Genomic DNA, 20,000 nt, shown 5'->3' with positions numbered 1-20,000 from the left:
GGAAGGAACACAAAGGCAAGACCATACTACATAAATAATAACTAGGAAACAGAGACGTGTATAATATAACAAAAGTCAACAGAGCACATTTAGAAATTCAACTTTTATTAGTTCACTAAGCACCTTAACGCATCTTATCTAATAAAGAGATATCTGTAAAAGTGACAATTACCAGCAATGTCATTGTTTCAAACTTTTAAACATTATACAGCATTCCTCTGTAAGACTGAATGTCTTGTGACACGTCTCTGTCCCAGTCCCGGTTTTGTTCCTTTTTACTCATTAGACATCTTTTTTTTAATATAATATATATTGTATTCTCTACACCAAGCTGAAAGATTCCAGGCTAAAAAAAAGCTCTGACCTTTTAGCTCAAGTCTCATTCTTTGTGTTCATAGTGTTCAGATTTCACACACTGACACTTCCTTTAAAAAAACAACATTCTTCTGCAGAAAAACACAAATCTTTTGGGGAAAATAACACCCAGAAAATGATAGAGGGCATTGTTTCCTCACTATTCTATACACAGTAGGTTTCCTGTTGCTGTTAGATACGGTCTTGTCATTTGAAACCTAAAACCAGTGCAAACTATTATATTCTGTCTACAGTGTGCGTAATATAGTGACTCAGCATAAAATTTCGGAATACTTAAGGGACTTGTTAGGTTTATATATAGAAGGTGAGTTTCGGTACCTGGACAAGATACAGACGAGACACAAACAGACTGCAGGATGAAGGACCGTGTTATGGTGGAGATGTTGGCGGTTGTAGTCGCCTTGTTCCTGGCTTTTGGTGTGAGTGACGGCCTGGTGATAAACAAGTGTGAACTGAGAGACGAACTGAACTCGACTCTACCAGCAAAAATGTTGGACAAGATCACCAACCTGGTGGCAAAAAGTAGGTAAAATATCAAACATACATGGTGATAACAATGTAAGTGATTATATATATTTATCTTCAGTGTTGTGATGTCCTTTGGGACTGGGATCCTGCAGACGACAACTAAAAGCTGTGGGAAACTGACTTGAGGATTGCATGACAATACAGCAGTCATATTTGTTAGGATGGGAGTGTAATATAAGCATCCAGTTGAGATATATATATATCAACTAGATATATATATATGGCTTATGTTATAGATTTAGGAGAAACACTACTGTAGTGAACTAAATTCATCAGAAAATATCCCAGAGACAAAAATAATAACTTGTTTTTTCCTATTTAATGCTAAAACAATTCTGATGATTGCAGATACATTTACTGACCACTTTATTTGTGGTCAACGTCAACCGAGTCTGTGTCTGCTAAAATGAATGGACCTTGACATGTGATGTCTGCTGTTGTGGATCATCCACCTCAAGTTTTGATGTGTTGTGCCTTCTGAGATGCTCTTCTACTCACTATGGATTCAAGTAGTGACTCTTTGAAGAAGGCTTTATTTGAAATCCTTTCTTTTCTTGGGTCAGAGTGCAGGTTCAGCTATGATACAGCAGAGAAGGTTAAGGATCTTGCTCAAGGGCAAATATTGGCAGCTTGGATGTGTGGGGCTTCAACCCAGAGACTTAACTGTTGAGCAACCACTGCTCCTAGTTTAAGTTCCTGTAGCCTTTCTATCAGCTCAGACCAGTCTGGTCATTCTGCTCTGACCTGTCTTGTAAAGAACAACATGATATACCACCTAATGTTAGTGGTAGCAATAAAAACTGTAAACTAGCCAATGGAATAATAAGCCTTTTGCATGGTCAGATACTGCAGTGTTTAAAATGTTTTTTCCAAATATTTTTTTCAGTCGTGTGCCATGCGAATCTGAGCTCCTACTTGAACACCAGCACCATCAATTATATAACTGGACCCAACATTAAGAAGTTCATCCAATTCCAAGATCCTAAATGTAACAGCTCAACAAGCACTGAAGGTCGTAGAGCACGGAAGGGCAGGTCTGCAGAGTCAAGCAGTGAAGAGTCCAGTGGGGAAGACATCCGAGGGCCTAAAAGAAGTTTCAGTTCTTCAATGGTTAATCCAGTCACTCTTCCAAAGGGTAACAGCTCAACCATTACTGAACGTCCTAGAGGACGCAAGAGCAGGTCTGCAGAGTCAAGCAGTGAGGAGTCCAGTGAGGAAGACATCCGAGGGCCTAAAAGAAGTTTCAGTTCTTTAACAGTTAATCCAGTCACTCTTCCAAAGGGTAACAGCTCAACCATTACTGAACGTCCTAGAGGACGCAAGAGCAGGTCTGCAGAGTCAAGCAGTGAGGAGTCCAGTGAGGAAGACATCCGAGTGCCTAAAAGAAGTTTCAGTTCTTCAATGGTTAATCAAGTCACTCTTCCAAAGGGTAACAGCTCAACCATTACTGAACGTCCTAGAGGACGCAAGAGCAGGTCTGCAGAGTCAAGCAGTGAGGAGTCCAGTGAGGAAGACATCCGAGGGCCTAAAAGAAGTTTCAGTTCTTCAATGGTTAATCAAGTCACTCTTCCAAAGGGTAATAGCTCAACCATTACTGAACGTCCTAGAGGACGCAAGAGCAGGTCTGCAGAGTCAAGCAGTGAGGAGTCCAGTGAGGAAGACATCCGAGGGCCTAAAAGAAGTTTCAGTTCTTCAATGGTTAATCCAGTCACTCTTCCAAAGGGTAACAGCTCAACCATTACTGAACGTCCTAGAGGACGCAAGAGCAGGTCTGCAGAATCAAGCAGTGAGGAGTCCAGTGAGGAAGACATCCGAGGGCCTAAAAGAAGTTTCAGTTCTTCAATGGTTAATCCAGTCACTCTTCCAAAGGGTAACAGCTCAACCATTACTGAACGTCCTAGAGGACGCAAGAGCAGGTCTGCAGAGTCAAGCAGTGAGGAGTCCAGTGAGGAAGACATCCGAGGGCCTAAAAGAAGTTTCAGTTCTTTAACGGTTAATCCAGTCACTCTTCCAAAGGGTAACAGCTCAACCATTACTGAACGTCCTAGAGGAGGCAAGAGCAGGTCTGCAGAGTCAAGCAGTGAGGAGTCCAGTGAGGAAGACATCCGAGGGCCTAAAGGAAGTTTCAATTCTTCAACGGTTGAACGTCCTGGAGGACGCAAGAGCAGGTCTGCAGAGTCAAGCAGTGAGGAGTCCAATGAGCAAACCATATGGACTTTGTATGGGTTGTTCCAACTGCCCAATCGCATAGCCTGCACCTCGGGGTTTGAACCCTCTCTCAACCTCTGCAAGATGAACTGTGACAGTGAGTACACTTTAACATCATGCCTCAGTCCATATTCCTTGGTATGATAGTGTCACCAGTTCACATGCCAGGTGAAAATACTATTAAAGACAACCATACTGAAATAAATCTGTACTTAAACACCAGTGTGAATAAGATTTCCTTTTAGTTTCTAATCAGCCATATTCTTTTTAAAGGTCTAATCGATGACAATATCCAAGATGACATCAGCTGTGTTGAGACCATCCTCAGTAAAATGTGAGTAAAAATTAATGAAACCGAATACTTTATCAGTCTGTCTGGAGGAACCATTGACGGATTTGAAAACTGATGGGACCGCCTAAAAAGCTTTTTATTTTAAACGTTAGCCATTAAATATGATAAAACATGTACACGATCCGTCTCCATGTATCAATAATTACTATCATCATAACTGTCACACTAATAATAGTGTTTAATGGTCAAGGTGTTTCCCTTTTATTATAATATAATAGAAATAAGTTAACAGACAGAAACATGGGGCGTTAGATCAGACTGCACTCTAGGAATCTGGAAAATATACTTTATGGGTGAGAAAGCTGTACTTGCCAGCTCGGGATTGATGAACAATACTTTCTTTCAGTTGTGGTGCTACATTGAAGTCCTGGTGCTTACTTACTTGCTGCTTAATGTTGTCTTTTTCACATCACTACAGGTTGTCAGAAGAAAACAGTAACGGACCGACTGAAGGGCTTTTCCGCAAATTGTGAGTAGAATATGTGCAAGTAAAAGTGAAAAGAGCCTCTTCAAGTTCATTTCTTTTCCAAAAAATGCTAAATTAAATTCAGTCATATAAAGTTTCTATACTAACTTATAAACCCCACACTTCTCACTCAATCTTATCCTGTCATCTCTGTTACAGTAGCGCTGATTTCTTCCAGAAGACATGCATTAAAGAGGAGAACTCGAAGTACTTCTCTGCTTGTTAAAGCAGGCATCAGGCCGAGCAGCTTGACTCAATTCTACTACAATTAGTTTCACTTTTCAAATTCTAACACCTTACTCTGGTTTAGGGGTTTTGAGCTGACGTCAGTTATAAAAACGATCACAACGTTGGGACTCCTTTGCTAATTTGCTTATTATTTGTTGTAAAACGGCATACTCTGCTGGTGAGGATTAAACTTAGTCCCCACTTTCTCACCATAGATTCCGATTTCCCGTCATGCCGCATTCTGTCTGTTAAATATCACCATCATTCTGTTAAAAACACAATGGAATACAATTATCAGCGTAATAAATGTCTTAACTTGTATAGAGTTAACTTGTATATACACACACACACACACACACACACACACACACACACACACACACACACACACACACACACACACACACACTAGCTGAGACAAGACAATGAGAGAATAGCTCAAATAAAACCAAATAAGTGTTAGGGTTCAAACGAATATGCCGTTAATTTGATTTCTTGTTCTTCCTTTTCCTGTTTAATTCTTTAGCAATCTATAAGCATCAGAAATGTTTTGTTTGTTTGAATAAAATCTGACAAGACATTTTGTTTGATTTTTGTGTTTTGTCTGTTTGTTTGTTTGTTTGTTTTTGTTTTACTTTTTTGTGTTATTATTTGAGAATGTCAAACTCTCAACTTTATTTATTTATTTGTTTGTTTGTTTGTTTGTTTGTTTGTTTGTTTGTTTATCTATTTAATCTTAAAACGTAAATGTAAAATTAATTTACTTTTTTTTTTAAATTAATAATTAATATTAACATTTATTTATTAGCATTAATTAGTTGTTTGTTTGTTTACTTACTAAACTGGATTTATAAAGATGTGTCACTGACACTGAGATCTGCAACAGGATCTTAAAGGCATTAAAGATTTCGTATATTTTGGCCTTTATCTTTTACATTTTACTGTACTATACAATAATAAATGAGTGTAATATTATAAAGGAAGGGAATGCAAATATTCTCTGTTGATATAATTTGTACTCACATATGATTTGGAAAACAAAGAGAAACATGGTAGCATTTATTTACGTAGTCAATTTTAACATATATTCTTTTACCCGTTTATACTAAAACTGTGTGTGTGTGTGTGTGTGTGTATATATATATATTATTCCCAATGCTATTCTTTTATCTGCCGATAGAATCCACGTAACACAAACAAAATTCCAACGTACAACAGAATTGCTGTAAATTTATTGCTGTGCTATTTTAGCTACTGTGCTAGTCACATAAACATTTGATCCTTAATAACTGTCAATATAATGCATATATTCTTTCTATCTTAGTGCTATATATCTTGCACGAATAACAGACAGAAATCACAGAAATGTTATATTCTTACGTTAGTTTTAATATATAGTGACGAATACTTCACCCACTACTAGAAACACCCGTTAAATTAATATTGAATTTAAATAATATTAGATTTATTGTTGGGGTTAATGCAACCCCTACCAATTCTGATCCAGGAAAGAAAATATTTTTACGTTAGCATTCATTTTTACTACTGAAAAATGAGTGTGATTGTTAGTTTGAGTCCATTTCAGCCACACTCAGCAAAGTAGTGCGATGGCTCCACAGACGCACACTTCCGTGTGAACCCCATCATCCTCCTGTGAAATACAGCAGAGTCTCAGTGACATGGCACATAAAAATGTCCTTTCTGGGGGTTTTTTCTGCTGTATATCATCAACATAGTCATCCTTCACATGCACAAATAAAAATTCTCCTGCCACTTTCACATGTACAGAGACTCGCATCCATCAAAATCGCAAAATCGCAATCCTGTAACTTACCCTTTCTCATACATAATCATCAGGCAAGCAATGTCATCGGTGATGTCATCATCAGTTAGAGCTTTTTTTAAAAGGAAAAATTAGGAAAAAGGTTAGCAAACAAGCACGACTTCATGGTAAGTATTACTGAATACTGTTTTGCTAACAAACTGCAGAATGTTTATATTATGATACATTAACATTCCAAAAATGTACCTAAATATAATATATATTCATTCATTCATTTTCTACCGCTTATCCAAACTACCTCTGGTCACAGGGAGCCTGTGCCTATCTTAGGCGTTGTCGGGCATCAAGGTAAGGATACACCCATACACTCTCATTCACTCACACACTCTCTCTCTCAACCTTTCCAATTTTCCAGAGATGCCAATCAACCTACCATGCATGTCTTTGGACCGGGGGAGGAAACCGGAGTACCCGGAGGAAACCCCCGAGGCACGGGGAGAACATGCAAACTCCACACACACAAGGCAGAGGTGGGAATCGAACCCCCAACCCTGGAGGTGTGAGGCGAATGTGCTAACCACTAAGCCACCGTGCTCCCCTATAATATATATTATTAGATAAATTTTTTAAAGGGGGAAGCTCTCTATTATAGGGTTTCTACACAGAATTGAATAGAATCTCTTACAAGGACAAATGTGAGAACCTGTTTACATGCTATACAGTATGTCCTATTAGTACTCCAGAGTGTAGTCACAGATCTACCCGCTTGTGTGGCATAAAACACTCAGAGTTGCTGCCTTTTGTCTTTATACTGTACATGATCTCATAGACTCTACGGTTGCCTCGTGTCACTGTGATTAACAGGTGTATGAGAATAAAATCCCTCCCTCTCCAATTTTGCTCTCTAGTACTCCCAGTTGGAAGTCTGGAAGAAATCTTTAGGTTGCTAGCTGACACTATTTTGTACCAAGAGCATATACACCTGTACTTAAAATGCATATTTATTGTAAATACCATGATATACTAGCAAATGTAATAAGATTTTCATGGAAAGTAGACATTATTGTGTATCTTTGCTCACCGCTACATTCCAGTCCACAGAGACCGTTGCTTGCTCCTGAATTACATGCTATGTCGCTCAGCTGGAAGATTCCATATAGTGTAGTCAGATCTTCAGAGATATGTGGAGATCTTTTCATCCTTGCTTCGGTATCTTCAGTTCTGTCATTTGGTTTAAATGTGGAACCAAATAGCATTTCGTAGGTATCATAATATATATCTGTGGGGTCAGGCTCAGATGTTTGAGGTATGACTGTTCCATACAACCCATTGTTCTCTTGTGTTTCTTCAGACTGATCAGTCTCAATTTCATCATTATTTGAAGCATCCTTCTTCTTCCTGGATTTCCGATCAACATGGTCTACACTTTTTTCAGGCTGGACCTCGGCTCGTTCAGGATGAAACATTTCATTAGATTTTAGTGGCAATTCTCCCATTCCAGAGAATCTGGGGTCATACTGGTAGGTTATGTCGACAAGACTGGTGTTGAACCCAGAAGTTTGTTCTACTGTGCAGGCCACTGCAGATACAAAAAAGGCTCAGATGTTGGTTATTATCTCACATAATGTCACTGCTTGGTATAATATTTTTGACAATACGTGATCTAAAAACTTACATTTAGCAACAATCTCCGCAGCCTTCTCTGGTAGCAGCTCGGAAAAAGCTGCCTCGAGCTGAGACCTCAGCTCACACTTCTTCAGCACGAGTCCATCACTCCAAGTGGGGACCAAAGTCAATACCACCAGCAGCATTAACATCTCCACAGAACAATCTGGCTTTCCTTTTGTCATCATGCAGATATCACACGTTTCCCTGTGGATCTCTAAAAAAAATTATGACTTTAGTAAATTATCACAGAAATCCTGATTCTCTAAAGATTGTATAATTGTATGATGTATATACATCAAGATTGTATGATCGTGTAAAGAAGTTCATTCATACATTCATTCATTCATTCAATTTCTTCTTTCCACTCAGAAGGTCACTCCAAATTTCTGTTTCTCTTGACACTTGACAGTTTTGAGAAATTTACAAGCACATATTCAAAAGAAATGTTCAGTGTTGTATAAAGTAGTAGAAAGCAATAATTGAGTAAAAGTACAAGTATATTGTACTAGATAAAGAATTTGGTAGAAGTGAAAGTCACCTTTTAGAATATTACTCAAGTAAAAGTCTTAAAGTATCTGATATTTACTGTACTTAAGTGTCAAAAGTAATTTTCTGATATTTAATGTAATTAAATATTTAAAGAAAAATTAAAAAGTAAAAATTCAGTGATTTAGATCAGGGGTCGGTTCTAGGGTTTCAACTTTAGGGGTTTTAGCCCTCAGTGAGAATTTAAAACAAGAAGAGTTTTATATTATATATTATATGACTACATAGTAATCCAAAAGTTATGGTATTATTAAATGGCAAAAGTGGACACCAAAATGTTATGCATGATGTAATGATGCCAGTCTTGAATCAGATCAGTTCATGTATGTGTGCATTCTCTACACACAGTGTGTACAATCAATGCAGTCATTAATATACAAATATTCAGAAGACAAAGACCAAATCAATAAATGTTATTTTTATTTAGTATTGATATTGCATTAATATTTTGTTTGTGCTATCAACTCTGGTAATAAGAATAGTGACATTTCACTGCTTTCATTTGCCGCCGTAATAGATAAACGCCTCCAGCTCTGACTGCGCGTGCACGCTGCGCGTACCTGTGCTTCTCCGTAGAGCGTGCGGAGCGTAATGCAATCTAGGAGCAGTGACTCGCCAAACCTCCCTTATTGCAGTCGCACACATTTCTTCTGATTTTATTTTGTAGCAACGAGTAACGAAGCTGTTTAGTGGAAATGTAACGGAGTAAAAGTATACATTTTATCTAGGAAATGTAGTGGAGTAAAAATGAAAGTTGACAAATTTAAATAGCGAAGTAAAGTACAGATACGTGAAATTTCTACTTAAGTACAGTAACGAAGTATTTTTACTCCGTTACATTACAACACTGGAATTTTTCACCGCTGTGGATTAATATAGTTTTTATATATTTTTATATATTGAAAATTTTAAGAATTTTAAGAATTAATTATTTTTTCAAAATAGTCAAAATGTAACACAAACAAAGAAAATATTCTGCATCTACAGAAGACTTTATCTCAGTTTGCCCTGTATATTTCAACTAATAATAATGTTGAATAACAATCTATTTTTAAAAAATATATCATTTTATTTTGAATTTTTCATCCTGAGAAACCATATTAATTATATGCCAGATTAAAAATTTGCTTTCATAATGAGGATCAAACCCTCCAGTACAGTATAAGTCAGTTTACTCTCAGCTTCAGCTCTTACCCTAGTTGGTCTCCTCTGTGGCAGGGTTGATTCTTCAGTCTTTACCACCTCTGTGTAAGAATAATGGACTCCTGCTTATATAGCTGGCAGTTACAGTACGTATCACCAAACCACACCTGGTTAGACTCCATTCCCTTAAACCAGATCAAGGAATATTTATCTACCCTTTACAAACATCACATGAAAGTTTAAAAAGGAATTTATCTTGTGTGTTTGTTCTGCGCTTGACTTGAGGAACCATTCAATCATGTCAAGGCTTTGCGCTGTTTAATCTGCGTGATCGTTTCCGAGATCATTTGGAGATAATCCAAGTCATACTGTTTTGATTATTAAAAAGATTTTTTTTTAATCAAAAAATCAGTACATCTAGCATTTCTGTTCATTTCTTTTTTGAACATTGTGAAAACATTGTTATATTCTTTAAGAAAACGATTGTAAGTTTTTTACTCTTGGTAAAGTGACACTTAAGGTGTCCTAAAGTGACTTAAAGTGACACTTAAGGTGAGCAATTGTTTACAATTGTGCCAATTTACATAAATATTCCTCACATTTTTGTGTTCGTATTCATTTCCATGATAAAGAAAATTATGAAAACCATAATTAAAATATATTTATATAATAGATAAAATAATAAATATATTAGACCAGCAGCACATCAACAACAGCTCCTACTAAATAGCTTAGAAAGTTAAAGACAGGACAAAATCAATACAGACTGTAAAATGAATTAGCTTGGGAAGAGGCATGATGATAGGATAAACTGATTATAGAGTGATTATAGAGTTGATTATAACTCATTATAGAGTTTTAGCTTTTTAATGAGAAATTCCTTATCGTTAGAGCAGTCATTAGGTGAGTACTGTATATACTGTAGCTCCATTTTATGCTCAGTTGCTCGTTATTCAAACAATTACAATTACAGTTCACAAGTCCCTTATTATATAAAATGTTTTTTATACTACTGCGTTACACTTACTACGTCTTTTATTTTTTTACGATTATACGATTATAAATATCTCCAGGATGTAATAGCTGAGAATGTAGTTTCTTGTAAAGTAAAGGGAAATTGTACCTCAGTGTTTAAAGTGGTAGAATACTGATTAGAAGGTTGTGAATTTGAATCCCAGGGTATCCAACGCTCTCAGCTTTCAGTTCTAGGTTTATTAGAGATCTTTGGATTGTATTTAGTTTACAAAACAGGTTATACATAGCAACCTGTGTGAAGATGAAACTCTCTGTACCATTGGACAAAAACAGAAGACAATTTTGGAGTCTAGATTTAACTATTTTTATAAATAAGTTGTAGCCTGGGGGACACGGTGGCTTAGTGGTTAGCATGTTCGCCTCACCCCTCCAGGGTTGGGGGTTCGATTCCCCCCTCCGCCTTGTGTGTGTGGAGTTTGCATGTTCTCCCCGTGCCTCGGGGGTTTCCTCTGGGTACTCCGGTTTCCTCCCCTGGTCCAAAGACAGGCATGGTAGTTTGATTGGCATCTCTGGAAAATTGTGTGAGTGTGTGAGTGAATGAGAGTGTGTGTGCCCTGCGATGGGTTGGCACTCCGTCCAGGGTGTATCCTGCCTTGATGCCCGATAACGCCTGAGATAAGCACAGGCTCCCCGTGACCCGAGAAGTTCGGATAAGCGGTAGAGAATGAATGAATGAATGAATGAATGAATGAATGAATGAAAGTTGTAGCCTATATGTGAATCACTCAAACAAAAGAGTTTTTTTACCAAGGATTTTTTTTACAGTGAACACTATTAGCTCTTAAAATCATATGTTCTACTTAAGGTGTTTTCTGAAATTTCAAACTCTCTTTTTTTGTTTAATTTAAGTTTAGATGTTTAGATGACTTTTTTATACATCCAAGCAAATTTGGGACGTTTATCAGACACTGTGCCTAACTAGTAAATGATGTCATTGCCACATCATCCATCCTTCCTTCCATCCATTTTCTGTAACACATCATACACAAAGTCACATTGAACCTGGAGTCTATCTCAGCGGACTCAAGGAAGGGGGACACCTTGGACAGGGTGTTAAATTGTCATGGGGAATAATCACACACACAATATGGGCAATTTATTGATGCTAAACAGCCTATAACATGACATTGGGCTGGGGGAGGAAACCAGAAAACTCAAAGGAAATCCCCAAGAGCATAGAGAGAACATACAAACTCCAAAACACGCACAGTGTGGAGATGGAAACAGAACCCCTGGAAGTGGAAAGTGAGGTAAACGTACTAACCACTAAGCCATGGTTTAGCACCCATTACAGCATCAACAAAGCTTGTCAATCTTTAATCAAGCCTCAATGAACACACCAATGAAGGCTTTGAGGTAGAACTTTATACCGAAGATGTAGAAAGGAATCTAGCTCTTTTTGTACATGATCCATTCACCCTCACACATGTTCTGAATGTTCGGAGCATTTATTGTGCTCCAGCACTAGCCGGAAGATTAGCATACGCTACACGTGTTTGCTCGGTTTGACCAAGTTAAATGAAGTGTGACTGTTTGAGTATCGTAGGAGGGACGTGTTAGCTTTGGGTCATAAAGCTCTTAAATAAATGTTTTTTCTGACACACAACATTTACATCTCTCACGCTGCAATGGAGCTCAAGCCTAAGCTCAAACAATTGGAATGCAGAATCCTAAAGGGACTTTTGTCAGTTATTTATTCTTAAGGCAGAGCCCTTGACTGGGGAGGAAACCTGAAAACTCATAGGAAATCCCCAAGAGCACAGAAAGAACATACAAACCCAAAAACACACACAGGGTTCTGGAAAACTTTCATTTCAACATCAGGAGATAATTTATTTTTCTCTCTGCATCTGCATCACTTCTGCGTTCATGTTTTCATTCGGTGACGAATGAGCACATCTATGCAAAGTCTCTGAAAATATTTATCTATTGTATATTTATACTCACTGGCCACTTTACTGGGAACACTTTACTGTTTGTTCAAGCACTTATTCAATGAAAATCATGGAGATAATCAACGATTGTTCTTTTTAGGAACCGAACTCAATGTGGTCATTGTCCCTTCCACCCCAAACTCCAACGTGTTGTGCATATCGATTTGCTTTTCTGCTCACCACCACTGTAATGAGTGATTGTTTGAGTTCCTGTCAGCATGCACCAGACTGGATATTCTCCTCTGACCTCTCTCATATCATCAACCATATTTTTCTTCCTTCATAAATTCCCACTCACTTGCTGTAAACTCTAGAGACAGCTGTTTGTGAAAATCACAGAAGTTTATGAATTACTCAAACCAGCTCATCTGGCACCAACATCCATATCATGGCAAAAGTCAAAAGAGATCAGACTTTATCTTCTGATGTCTGAAGTGAACATTAACTAAAGCTCTTGATCTGTATCTGCATGACTAAAGATGTTGTCTTGTTAAATCAGATGGCTGACTGGACAACTGCATGAATGTACAAGTGTACAGGTGTTCCTAATAAAGTGGTCAGTGAGTATATTTTACTATTTAAGGTGCTAGTGAGGTGTGAAATTATATCTTTGTTGCAGAGGAGCAGGATGGGAAATTAGAGTCATCTTGGTGTCATCAGGCGCTGCAAAACAATTACAAGATAATCAATATACTATAATACAAATTCTTCAGCATTGCAAATATAACAAAGTTAAATAATGCATTAAAATGTGCTCTGATATAACAGTTCAGCTCTCAGCCAGCAGAGGGTGCTAGAAACAATTCAACTTGTTCATTACAATCCAACTTGTTCATTCATTCATCAGTATTCTGCCTTTACATGGCTTAATTAAATTAGGCTACTATATTATATATATTCTGAGAAATAGAACTAGCTAAATTTGTTATAAAATATTGCAGACATGTGCAAACAAAAATAATCGAAAGATTATTTAATTATTTACATGAGGAACTTTAAGAGCCAAAGGTCATAGCCACTTTATGTTTAAAACCAAATCCAGATATAGATGTCTTTAAAATTGTGTAAACTAGCAATATTGTGTGTGTGTGTGTGTGTGTGTGTGTGTGTGTGTGTGTGTGTGTGTGTGTGTGTGTGTGTGTGTGTGTGTGTGTGTGTGTGTGTGTGTGTGTGTATTGCAGCCTTTCAGAGAAGAACTGAGAAAGCACTGACGATAGAAGTGAGTCTGGCGGCCGAACTCCTGCTGGTACACAGTGTGATATGTCGGCTGTGTATGAGGTGTGTGTGTTGTTCTCAACTCCAGGGCCTGTAGCGTGAGAAGGTCGAAGCTTCGCCGGTATATTTGTTCTTTCTCTTGTGGACACTTTACACTTTGCAGGTTCATCCTGAAAGAGAGAGAGAGAGAGAGAGAGAGAGAGAGAGAGAGAGAGAGAGAGAGAGAGAGAGAGAGAGAGATTGGATATCACCTAAAGAAATATCTTCACTTTATTGAAATGTCATCTCTCTCTCTCTCTCTCTCTCTCTCTCTCTCTCTCTCTCTCTCTCTCTCTCTCTCTCTCTCTCTCCCTCTCTCTCTCTCTCTCTCTCAGTCTTTCTCTTTCTTTGATACCTCTGCCATGGTAAGGGAATGACATGAACTCTGGCTAGCTGTCCAGGATACAGTCCCTTCAAGTCTTTGCCTGGCCGGAGGACTCTGCATGTTAAAACACACACAATCTTTATTAAAAGCCAAGTTTAAATTAATACCTCACTTGCCCAATGTATATAAGTCTGATTTATTTCTACACTGGACTAATGAACTAATGGATGAGACTTTGTTATGCTTAATGACCAAATCACTGCTTAGAACAAACAATCACCTCTGTCTTCGATCCTCTGTACCTGTGTTATAACTCTGACTTTCAAAACTGGCATGCAGTAAATCTGGCTAGTGTTTTTATTTCTGTTGACATTTTTCTGTAGTTTGAACAGAGGGTTGGGTTCAGTTCATGGTTCATGGAAAGAAGCGGGCGCTTGATACTGTTTATGCTGCGATTTGTCTTTCAGACACTAGATGGCACCAAAAACCTTCAACTCTTCCCAAGTCAAGTCAAGTCAAGAAGCTTTTATTGTCATTTCAACCATATATAGTTGCAGTATTTCTCGACTTTTGTCTCAGTTCCTCTGATATTTATGTGATTACATCTCATGCAGTAGGTGACACAATAACTAAAAGTTCAGAATTCAGAAGTGAGTGATACTTGGAAAAAAATTGTAGCACCATTTCATGCAGGTAACTGTATTTATTATTAAAGATTATTAATGTTTATAGTATATAGGTGCAGTGAAATAACTGAACATGATATTAAGCTTCTTCTTATACAAGCATTTGAAACCAAACATCACATTTAGTACAATTTTTATACTAAATTAAGGCACTCAACTCTCACATATTGTATGCTGACAGCTGTATCACTCACGCTCCATGATGCTGACTGATCACATTTCCTTCTTTAAACTCATGAAGCCTCAGTGCCACTCCTGATCCTGCCATCCTGTAACGTTCAGTGAAGTCCACATGGTCTAATTATTATTAAATCGTCCAAAAATTACACATTTTCCACTAAGTTCAATGTGCATGTTTCAGATAAATAACTTTAATATCATAAGATTATTGCACAACAAAAACACAATAGATTTAACATAACTTACGAAATCTAATGAAATATTGTTGTCTGAGATTAACACATTCTGAATGTTTAAATGCATGTTTTCATAGATTCAGTGTTGAAAAACTGGAGCAGCTTAATGGAGCAAAGGCTCGTTTTTAGCGCCCTCTGCTGCCTGCCTGATGAAATGCTATTTCAATGCAATTCTTGAATAGACTTTTTATTATATGTATTGTACACACAAAATCCCCAAACTCTAACTTGGAAAACAAAGACAAACAAACAAAAACAAACAAAGAAACCCTACATCTTGGAAATCGTATTTGTGAACTGAGGATTGTCTTCTCAAAACCTGAGTTCATCAAGTGATGTCAAATCAACATAAAATCAACATCAGATCAATGTTTAACCTAATATTGAAAATTCATGCTTTTATATGTTTTCATTTACATTTGAAACAATAACACTATTCATTACAGTCAGTCTACAGGTTTCTGTCTGTGTGTGTGTGTGTGTGTGTGTGTGTGTGTGTGTGTGTGTGTGTGTGTGTGTGTGTGTGTGTGTGTTTACCTGTATAGACACTTTGGAGTTTTTTAATACCGCCTGATGTCTCTATACTGCCTTTGTAGTCATCAGTAAAATGTAGTAGACCTGCGGTTTAGACCCTGCTCCTGTAACCCGAGCCAAGAAATCTGACTCTCCGTGTCTCTGTCTCTGTCCTCTGCCACAACTGATACTTCCTGCCGCCTCATCTCCATCGTCTCTATCACCGGTGTCACTGTCATCTCACCCAAACAGAAGATCATATACCAGCAAGACCTCAAGTGTCTCTCACATAGCAAGCTTGGTTACAAACCAAACGTTTGTTCTTTAGCTATGTGTGATTCGTGTGTTTAGCTATGAACAACTTATTATAGCTATGTGTGATTCGTGTGTTTTGAATGATTCGATTGATTCATTGACAAATTCGATTGATGCATTGACAATTCAATTCAATTCAAGTTTATTTGTATAGCGCTTTTTACAATAGACATTGTCTCAAAGCAGCTTTACAGAATATGAACATAGAGCAGAAGGTAAACATAATTAATGATAAAGGAAATAACAAATAATAAAAGAAATAAGAATTAACAGAATAAAAATTCTAGATAATTATTAGATATATATAGTTCACAATGTGTATGTATTTATTCCCCTATGAGCAAGTCTGAGGTGACTCAGGCAGCAGTGGCAAGACAAATTCAGAATAAGGGAAAGGGGTGAGGACAACATTCACATGGTGATGTCTGATTGTGATTTTTAGCAAAGCCAAAAGTTTCTTGTATTTCGTTGCATTTATCATTCTGGTGATGTCTTGATCAGATTATTTATCAGATAAGATTAGATTCAATTAGGGAAAGCAGTAGGAATCTGACCCCACTGATGTTTTAATTCAATAGACACCGTGATCCTTTCTTGGCCCTGGACTATGAGCTCATGTATGTGGAAGAGGGCAGACTGCTTTCCTCTGAGTGCTACGTCGGCCCTGTGTTGGTTGGTTGGTTGGATTGAGGTGTATCGTAGAAAGCATATTCACACACACACACACACACACACACACACACACACACACACAGTCACTATATATTTGCAAGTTCATCTTTTCTCAATGTTGTTGCATTGTTGGACAATCTACTTGCTGTTTTGTGACGGTGAGCCGACTACTGACCAAAAGCGAAGGGAGAAAATGGAAGGAGGGAAAAGCCAAGGAAAGCAAAATCTTGGTCACTAACGTAAATATGTCAGTTTGAGGCAGGTGGACAACGAGGCTAGGCAATTTATTATATCCTTAAACCATCACCAGGCCGGTGACACATTTCTAAACCACTCTGTCTATCATGAGGTCTAGAAAATGTGGCGTAGTCAATTTCTATCTGGCAACCCGCTTCAGGGACGTGATTGGTCGCGTAGCTGATCCCTGGGCGGGGCTTGGGCGCGCTTTCTCTCTGGCTGCCTCGCCTTACGTTGGGATTGTGATCCATCTATGTGTCTAGCTGTCTATCTCTCGCTGTGTCTGTAGCGCTCCGTTCCCGTTCAGGGTCATTCGGTTCATCCGGTGCTGAGCGCGAGCGACGATGGCGACATCACGGGCGGCTTCCCTGCTTCCGTTTTACTCGTGACCAGCCGAGGATTCCTAGAAATAAAGGACGCGTTGGACTGTGGAATAAAAACAGAGCGTTTATAACGGAGCCCGGTACTGAAGAAGAAAAAGAAGAAGGGAGGAACCCGTGTCGGTGCGCGTGTTCTCCGTGTCTCCTAACGCCCTCCCCGTGTCTGTGTGAGAGGTAACGTGAATAACGCGCGGTGCGTTTATACGCGTGTGATGAACGCAGGGTGTTTGTATAGCGGATGGACAGATTGATGAATAGATACATGATCGTGATGAGATGAAGGCCCGGTTTCCGCTCGTCTGTGCATCATCGTAACGTCTGGATGTGTGTGTGTGTGTGTGTGTGTGTGTGTGTGTGTGTGTGTGTGTGTGTGTGTGTGTGTGTGTGTGTCGCTCACACTGCCTCACACGATTTCCACCTATAGATACATTTGCACGGCTGTGTGTTAGACGTCTCTGCAGCAGCGGCCTCACCATTGTGTTCTTATTATAACGCGTCACGACCACGGATTAGACCAGTCGTGTGCGTGCGCGCGCGCGCGCGCGTGTGTTTCTGATCACGCGTCTCCAAACCCCGTCTATTCCTCCGTTTGTTTGTTTGTTTGTTTGTTTATCCCGTTTTGTTGCTGGTGATGTTAGAAGGCAGGCCGCAAACACGTCCCTTTCAGCCGCACCCATAAATAAAGGTAGTATGTAGTTACATGGACGTGTAGTTTACACGCTGGGGTACGTGGACGTGTCGTTGTGGTGGATTATTATTACCGATATTCTTTTATTTCGGTCTGTTTCATCATTAAACGTGTTTCTCTCCCATCCTGTCAATCTCGTATCCCTTTTTGAGGATGTTGCGGCGGCGGTCCGGTTATATAACTGCAGGCGTGATGACACTAAACACAAACACACGCACACACACGCACACACACGCCGTTTCATTCACTGTATCGATCGCTCTTATGTTTATTCTCTCTAATGTAATGTGTTGTTTTAGATGGAAATGTTGAACAATGGCACAGGAAGACTTTAGCACTGGAGCGGCCGCAGCCAAGGACAGTGGATTTGTTGACATTAAACCTGTCACAGTGGCTACAATTATACACTTATTTATCTTGTCCTGACACACACACACGAAGGTGAACTGGGTTTATAAAGTGGTACAAAAGAGCGTTAGATCTAGATATATAAGTAAGAGTGTGTGTGTGTGTGTGTGTGTCCAACACGGTGGCTGTGTTTTAGTTTCATTATGCCACACAATAGAGCAGGCGATACTTCCACATGGACGGTATTACGATACACCGGATATATCGCAATATACGATATTTCACTCGATCGACATTTACGTGTCGGTAGCGGATCGTAATGCGAATTCCGTTCACAAGAAATCGATCGACAATTCGGTAAACAAAACGATTCATTGCTAAGGGAATGAACAACAAAGGAGCTTGTGCGTGTGTGATAAGGCTGAACAACATGATGACGAGGTCACGATAAGACGATATCGTCGTACGTCGTGTTCTCTTTTTTTTTCATCATTCCAGACCGACCAGAAGAAGTCGAATTGCCGTCAAAATTCCGAATCGAATTTTAGTCTCGGCCTTGTTTTTGTTGCCGAAACGTTTTTTTTGTTTTCCTTCTTTCGAACTTCTGATTTGGGTCGTGTTTTTGCAGATCGTCCCGGACGAGGAATCGAGCTTTGTGCGTTCTTGTCTTGTGCATAAACACACCGTATTTTAATGTATTTGTACGTTTATTTTGGAATAATACGAATATTTTTATTTGTTGTCTAATCTGGCTCCTCCCACCCAGCTAGTTCTGTGTCTTTTGTTGTCTCTTTTATATATAAACACACTTAAAATATATCTGTATTTTTTATAGTCTTGTGTATTAGGTATTTATTAGGAACCCAGACACGGCACATTATATAGAGACTGACTGATGATCTCTTGTTTTGACGGGCTTTTTTCTTCCTATCCATATGCATGACGAAACATTAGCATTGTATTGCTGTGTGCTGCCCCGCTGTTATGGGGTGGGGGGGGGGTGTTTGGTCGACCGGGGTAGTTGCCCCATTCCTCGGCTGGGTGGCAGTCCGGGAGGTCCATTGACATGTAGAACAGCCCTTTTTAATCAGAAAACCGGCAGGTCTTGCCTTTCTATACAGTGGGTACGAATTATGTGGGCGCGAAGGCGAAGTGTACGGCAAAAACTTTTTAAATCGTATGCTAAATTTACTATTATTAGTCATGCCATTTTTCTTTGTATGGATCTTCATCAAAAGTGGGCGTGGCCTAAATATGAAACACAGGCCCTGTGTGTGTGTGTGTGGGGGGGGGGGGCTGGGAGATTGTGGCAACGCATGTGTAAATTTGTTCTGTAAAAGTTCCTCAGCTTCAAACACAACACCTCAGTTGTACATCATTTGCTAATGAATTTATTCAGATCTTTTTTGCCAAAATGTAAATAAACTTGTGGCCTATTTTAAGCTGCCTCAGCCCTGACCAGGCAGGGGCTAAGCTTCATATCTAACCTCTGCAGTTTGGTCTGTAGTTCTCCAGCATGGCGAAGTGAAAGAGAACAGCTTTACCCAGTGGTAATGGTAGTCGATTCCTGATGGCCGGAGCGAAAGCTTTAACATACTTCACACTCCAATATCCTCTTTTCACTCTGACACACTGGATACATACAATACACCAACGCAGGGGGCAAAAAGAGCCGCTGGGATCGAGGCTGTACACAGGAAGTGTTGATCTGCGAGGACCTGAAGCCTGATTCAGTAGCTGATCCAGAGCCTGTCTTTGTTGACCGTGTTTGACCCCCAGGCTGAGAGGAGGAGAGAGCGCCACTGCGCTGAGGTCAGCCGTTTAGTTCACACCATAAAGAGAGCGAGAGAGAGGAAGAGCGGGCCGCGAAGAGAGCGCCGGGGCCGGGGAGGGGCGGGAA

The 20,000-nt window shown here is 39.2% G+C and overlaps 4 protein-coding genes and 1 long non-coding RNA gene across 6 annotated transcripts in view; 3 read left to right on the top strand and 2 right to left on the bottom strand.

Annotated features, from left to right (window-relative positions):
* Positions 1–566: 566 nt before the first annotated feature.
* Positions 567–4,692, top strand: LOC113663639 (ABC transporter F family member 4-like). The gene is made up of 5 exons (XM_047803412.1): positions 567–897; positions 1,790–3,208; positions 3,385–3,445; positions 3,882–3,932; positions 4,089–4,692. The coding sequence occupies exons 1-5, from the start codon at positions 732–734 to the stop codon at positions 4,153–4,155; spliced, it is 1,764 nt and encodes a 587-aa protein (XP_047659368.1). The 5' UTR covers positions 567–731; the 3' UTR covers positions 4,156–4,692.
* A 723-nt stretch (positions 4,693–5,415) lies between these two features.
* Positions 5,416–9,422, bottom strand: wu:fj19g03. The gene is made up of 5 exons (XM_047803486.1): positions 9,349–9,422; positions 7,616–7,822; positions 7,022–7,519; positions 5,992–6,052; positions 5,416–5,808 (listed from the first exon to the last, which is right to left on the bottom strand). Exons 2-5 carry the CDS (start codon positions 7,791–7,793, stop codon positions 5,739–5,741), a joined length of 807 nt encoding a protein of 268 aa, XP_047659442.1. The 5' UTR covers positions 7,794–7,822; positions 9,349–9,422; the 3' UTR covers positions 5,416–5,738.
* Positions 9,423–12,852: 3,430 nt separating this feature from the next.
* LOC113663640 (uncharacterized protein C1orf100 homolog) lies at positions 12,853–14,799 on the bottom strand. The gene is made up of 4 exons (XM_027179005.2): positions 14,726–14,799; positions 13,876–13,959; positions 13,479–13,651; positions 12,853–12,929 (listed from the first exon to the last, which is right to left on the bottom strand). The coding sequence occupies exons 1-4, from the start codon at positions 14,797–14,799 to the stop codon at positions 12,853–12,855; spliced, it is 408 nt and encodes a 135-aa protein (XP_027034806.2).
* A 2,099-nt stretch (positions 14,800–16,898) lies between these two features.
* akt3b (v-akt murine thymoma viral oncogene homolog 3b) overlaps positions 16,899–20,000 on the top strand; it is a 20,968-nt gene continuing 17,866 nt past the window's right edge. Inside the window, exon 1 of one of the 2 annotated variants that reach the window (XM_047802955.1) lies at positions 16,899–17,238. The gene's annotated coding sequence lies outside the window, so the exon portion shown is untranslated. Of the gene's footprint in view, positions 17,239–17,484; positions 17,750–20,000 lie in introns of those variants that run through there. The other variant, XM_047802956.1, reaches the window with a different exon arrangement.
* Positions 17,772–20,000, top strand: part of LOC125139369 — a 22,966-nt gene continuing 20,737 nt past the window's right edge. Inside the window, exon 1 of the long non-coding RNA XR_007138424.1 lies at positions 17,772–20,000. This exon is cut by the window's right edge and continues 135 nt beyond it. This is a non-coding gene — a long non-coding RNA (uncharacterized LOC125139369).

The sequence above is a fragment of the Tachysurus fulvidraco genome, chromosome 18, assembly GCF_022655615.1.
Source record: "Tachysurus fulvidraco isolate hzauxx_2018 chromosome 18, HZAU_PFXX_2.0, whole genome shotgun sequence".
Classification (NCBI taxonomy): domain Eukaryota; kingdom Metazoa; phylum Chordata; class Actinopteri; order Siluriformes; family Bagridae; genus Tachysurus; species Tachysurus fulvidraco.
The sequence above is the reverse complement of the archived record's forward strand: the minus strand, read 5'-3'. Positions and strand labels throughout refer to the sequence as shown.